Genomic DNA, 5,386 nt, shown 5'->3' on the forward strand with positions numbered 1-5,386 from the left:
GGTCATCATGTGTTTCTTGGTGGTTTCTAATTGGACAGGATGTGTTTCTTGGTGGTTTCTAATTGGATATCATGTGTTTCTTGGTGGTTTCTAATTGGACATCATGTGTTTCTTGGTGGTTTCTATTTGAACATCATGTGTCTCTTGGTGGTTTCTAATTGGACATCATGTGTCTCTTGGTGGTTTCTAATTGGACATCATGTGTTTCTTGGTGGTTTCTAATTGGACATCATGTGTTTCTTGGTGGTTTCTAATTGGACATCATGTGTTTCTTGGTGGTTTCTATTTGGTCATCATGTGTTTCTTGGTGGATTCTAATTGGACATCATGTGTTTCTTGGTGGTTTCTAATTGGACATCATGTGTTTCTTGGTGGTTTCTAATTGGACATAATGTGTTTCTTGGTGGTTTCTAATTGGACATCATGTGTTTCTTGGTGGTTTCTATTTGGACATCATGTGTTTCTTGGTGTTTCTCTCTGGTCTCAGAAGGATGATGAAACACTTTGGAGCAAACAGACAGAACAGCAGCCCAAAGCTGGAGGCCAGGATGGCAAAGATCTCTACAGCTACTGTGTACTTCCCAGGAGAGCTGACGTAGGCAGGGATGAAGGAGATCCACACGGCACAGAAGATCAGCATGCTGAAGGTGATGAGCTTGGCCTCGTTGAAGTTGTCTGGGAGTTTCCTGGCCAGGAAGGCTAAGAGGAGACAGAGGGAGGCCAGCAGGCCGATGTAGCCCAGCACCAGAGAGAAGCCAACCACAGAGCCCACCTCACACTCCAGGACGACCCTCGGCCCCCGACCCTCTCTGTCCCCCCTCTCAGCAGGTCGGGGTGGAGCTAAGGCCAGCCACAGTACACAGATCAACACCTGTGGAAGGGAAAAGAGGTGGAAGGAAAACCCAAGCACGATCACCATAATAACAAATAATATGCTCAATGAAGGAAACAATTACATTCCAATAGAATATAGTAAAAACTAGATGTTCACCTGGATGAGTGTGCAGAGTGAGATACCCATCCTCTGCTGGGTGGGGCTGAAGTATCTCATCAGGTTCTCTCCAGGCAGAGTGGCCCTGAAGGCCACCAGCACCACCACAGTCCTGCTGAGCAGACAGGAGATGCAGAAAACAAAGCTTATACCAAACAGGGTGTGTCTCAGCATGCACGTCCAAGGCTTCGGCCGGCCAATGAAAACCAGCGCACACAGGAAGCAGAGCTTGAGTGACAGCAGGAGCAGGAAGCTGAGCTCAGAGTTGTTGGCTTTCACCTGGAACGAGACAGAGAAAGATAAATTAGACTGAGTGATGTCAGAAATCACATCCTTATATGACACAATCTCATCTCTGTCCAGAACCTCTATATATGATCATATGATTCAACTCACCAGGGCCGTGTGACGGTGGTAGAGGAAGGTGGCCAGGGCACCGGCTGTGAGTGTTGCCCCGGAAACTGAGATGACAGACAGGATGACGCCCATGGTGTCGCTGTAGGAGAGGAAGTCCACCAGCTGGGGGATGCAGGCCGTACGATCAGGGTTGGACCAGAACCGCTCTGGACACCTAATACACTGATCTGACCCTGATAGAGAAGGAAGAAAAATGAGGAGTCCAAATCAGGACCAATCAGGATTGAGGCAAAATATGAGTTGTAATCAGAACCCTAGATAGACTACCTGTTGTGTTGCTGATCTCTCCCTCAGCGCAGGACAGACAGTCAAAGCAGCAAACAGGCTTCCCCTTCTGTACCGCATGCCTGGTACCAGGGGGACAGTCAGCACTGCATACAGACACAGGGACCTACCAGAGAGGGGAGAGGAAGTTATCATCATCATCATCATTGATGTTATCATCATTATCACACAGGCAGGCTCGCTGGGCCCCTCTGGGGACTGTCAGGAATTTGACCAGACAAATATCTCACCTTCAGTATTATGTTGATGATAGAGCTTTCTGTCTGAGATTTCGTCCCACTGTTATTTATTTGGTAATTTTTCCAGCTTTCTCTTTTCTGTATGTCTTCCTCAGGGTGATTAACTCAATAAAGCTCACACACACACACACACACACACACACACACACACACACACACACACACACACACACACACACACACACACACACACACACACACACACACACACACACACACACACACACACACACACTAACCTGAACAGTTCTCACCTCATCTCCGCTGCCCCCACCCCACACCACTTTATCCATGTCGATGTGGAACTGGTCGTCCGATCCCTCAGAGGACAGAAAATGTCCGACCTGGACAAACTCTGCCGTCCCCTCGGGGGTCACATGCCAGTTGATGATCTCATAAGAGGCAGGCGGATCACCATTCATGTCGAAGTGGAAAGATTCCCCCACAGGAGTACTGAAGTTCACTCCCCTCAGATAATGAACAATCTCAAAGAGAAAAGGGCATTGGAACAGGATTAAGAGTTAGAACCAGTTGTGGCTTTTGTTCTTTAGTATTCAAACCTTACAAAGTGTTTCACTGTATCCTGACTGGAAACATTAGTGTTGTTAACTTGAAAACAGATCAACATGTTATTCTCACCTGGCTGGGCTGAAGCTTCCTGATATCAGGGCACTGTCCACCATTAAAGACTCCGTCCCCTGGTCGACAGGCCACCATATCCTGTATGGCGTAGGCGATGGCGTACACAGCCTTGTACACATTATAGCTGGCTCTCAGCTGAGACACGTCAGCATACAGGCTCTCCCCCTCACCTAGGATTGACACTTCATTTTACTGAGATAACATTGGGAATCTGGACAAAAAACAGAGATTTAGGTGTAAAGTCTCCCTCACGTATGACCTCTGACCCAGTGCACTGTCGCCTGGACAGCAGTGTCACGCTGAGGTCAACCCCCAGAGAACACACAAACATCTCTTCCCACAATTCCCACACGAAGGGGTCGGACTTCTGGTAGTCCCCGTCTGGATGGAGGCGTGTTAGGAAAGTCCCCAGGCCGGGAATATCAGCTTTCTTCAAGGCAAAACCGATTGTCCCGGCAAGAGAGGGCAGGTTCTTTGGGGCGGCAATAGTAGAGAAAGTGACCCAGGCCTCTGAGGCAATCCACTGCTTATCTGTAATGTTCTGGCGGACAACCTCTTCCATCAGGGCCTGGAGAATGAAATTGTTAAAAAGATCAAGATAGTCAAGCTGAAATGCATAATTATCAATTAGGAAATGATTGTGTCTATAAAGGGCATCAAGACATGGTAAGACACAAGGACACTGCTACAGCTGTGTTACAAATCATTAACAATACTCTGACCGGTAACTGCTCACCCCTGAATGACCTGCAAATCCTACAAATGCCACCACCACTCTGGCAGTAGATCCTCTGATGGTGTCCGCAATGTGCCTGATCTTTCTCTTAGACGGTAACTTGGGGAGTACCATCAGTGAGAGAAAGGGAATAGAGTCAGAGAATATCAGAGAGAGCATTTATGTTAGATTAGAAGAGAGGGGGAGTCAGAGTGAAAGAGAGAGAGAAAGATAGAGCAAAAGAGAGAGTATATTGTCAGATCATCAGAGTGAGGTCGTACCTTGGGGAGGACCTCAGAGTAGGCGACACACACCCCAGATCCCTGGAGCTCTTGGAGAAGCAGCTGAACCCCAAACTTGCCATAGTCACCATCCTCTGACACCAGTCCCACCCACACCCATTTCAGCAGACGCAGCAGCTTGGCCATGCCCCGAGCCTGGAAGGCATCACTGGGTACCGTACGGAAGAACGAGGGATACCTCCAGTTGTCACTCAAACATGCACAAGTGGCAAAGTAACTCACCTGGGAGAGAACCCAAAGAGAGTGAGAGAACACAGAGAGCGAGAGAGAACACAGAGAGCGAGAAAGAACACAGAGAGCGAGAGAGAACACACAGAGAGAGAGAGAGAGAGAGAGAGAGAGTCAATGATAATTATAATTTGTAAGAGGCAGAGAGCAGAGGAAGAAGGAAAGTCAACGTTAGAGAGAGAAATCTAGAAAGAGATTGAAATGTAATGTGAAAAGAGGCATCATCTCATCCCAACCTGTAATCCAACCCCTGCCTCACCATGGGTAAATCAAACGGCCCGAGGGTCTGTGCCACCACCATGGAAGCTGAGGAGCGGGCATCCCCGATGATAACGGGAACCTCGGGGGTTGTGCCACACTCTGTGCCCACCACTGAGGCCTCTTTGCCGGTCACCATGGCTAGGGCTGCCCCCAGGGTGGTGCCCTCTGACCGACATGTGTCAGAAGCCAGGAACCCCAGGGTGAGGTTAGGCAGGAGGGCTGGGTCACGGTTAATCTCCTCCACAGCAAAGATCATAGTCTGGAGCCAACGGTAAGCACGCTGGTTGAAACTGACAGACGGACGAAAGGATAAAACAGAGAAATAGGAGGTAACTGAATACACATTACTGTTAGGTGAAAACACAATGACAAAAAGCTGTTATCACACAAGCTGCATACATTGTACAGGTAGCATTTCCATTAATGCTCCTGAACTCCTGCTCTGGCAGAGGGGCTTCCACATGGATGGGGAACAGGCCCCCAATGACCACATCTCCTGCCCGATAAACACTGCCGGAGACGGGCTTAGCTTCCAGCCGACAATCCCCCTCTCCACCTCCATCCAGACCCCAGACACACCCAGGGACATGGAGACAGTAGAGCAGCCACAGCCAGCCCCAGAGGCTCATCACCTGGAGAGAGACAAGGCCGAAGACTGGGAAAGTTCCGTCACCTGTTGGAGAGAGACCAAACCAAGACCTTGCAGACAGAACACTCTGTAGACAGTAAGACATGATCAAAAAGTGCTTTCAATGAAGAGACACACCATACAACACAGACACCTGTAACCAGAAGTGAAAAAACAGCGATTGACACACAAAACCTTGTTCTACCTCTGCCCTACCTGGCAACAGTAAACCTTATCCTGGTGAGACAGACAGACAGACAGACAGAGAGAGAGGATGAGTGTCTGTCAGTCTGGCATCTCCTGCAGTGTGAGAGTGAAAGAGGGAGAGGAAGAGGAGAGAAGGGGAGCTGCTGATATAGGGAGAAATGAGCCCCCGGCTAAAAAACAAGCATACGGCCACCAGGGGGTGCTTGTAGGGAGGGAGGGGCAGGAGGGGGTTAATTGGGACTTGTTATTGGAGGATAACTTGGGGAGCAGGTAATTGGGGGTAATTGGAGGAAGCCTGTGAGGGTGATGTTATTGAAGGTAATGTGTAGTACAGGAGATACAGTATCTGTTCTTCAACAACATCTGATGGATCCATTCAGACAGATATTACATCATACTGTACTATTTTTATTTTACCTTTATTTAACTAGGCAAGTCAGTTAAGAACAAATTCTTATTTTAAATGACGGC

The 5,386-nt window shown here is 48.5% G+C and overlaps 1 protein-coding gene across 1 annotated transcript; it reads right to left on the minus strand.

Annotated features, from left to right (window-relative positions):
* Window positions 1–442: 442 nt before the first annotated feature.
* On the minus strand, window positions 443–4,709 carry LOC120018869 (extracellular calcium-sensing receptor-like). Its single transcript, XM_038962088.1, has 11 exons — window positions 4,480–4,709; window positions 4,079–4,370; window positions 3,571–3,813; window positions 3,311–3,409; window positions 2,827–3,142; window positions 2,572–2,744; window positions 2,187–2,417; window positions 1,676–1,799; window positions 1,388–1,581; window positions 992–1,270; window positions 443–871 (listed from the first exon to the last, which is right to left on the minus strand). Exons 1-11 carry the CDS (start codon window positions 4,707–4,709, stop codon window positions 443–445), a joined length of 2,610 nt encoding a protein of 869 aa, XP_038818016.1.
* Between the last annotated feature and the right edge of the window lie 677 nt (window positions 4,710–5,386).

The sequence above is a fragment of the Salvelinus namaycush genome, chromosome 23 (genome assembly GCF_016432855.1).
Source record: "Salvelinus namaycush isolate Seneca chromosome 23, SaNama_1.0, whole genome shotgun sequence".
Lineage (NCBI taxonomy): Eukaryota > Metazoa > Chordata > Actinopteri > Salmoniformes > Salmonidae > Salvelinus > Salvelinus namaycush.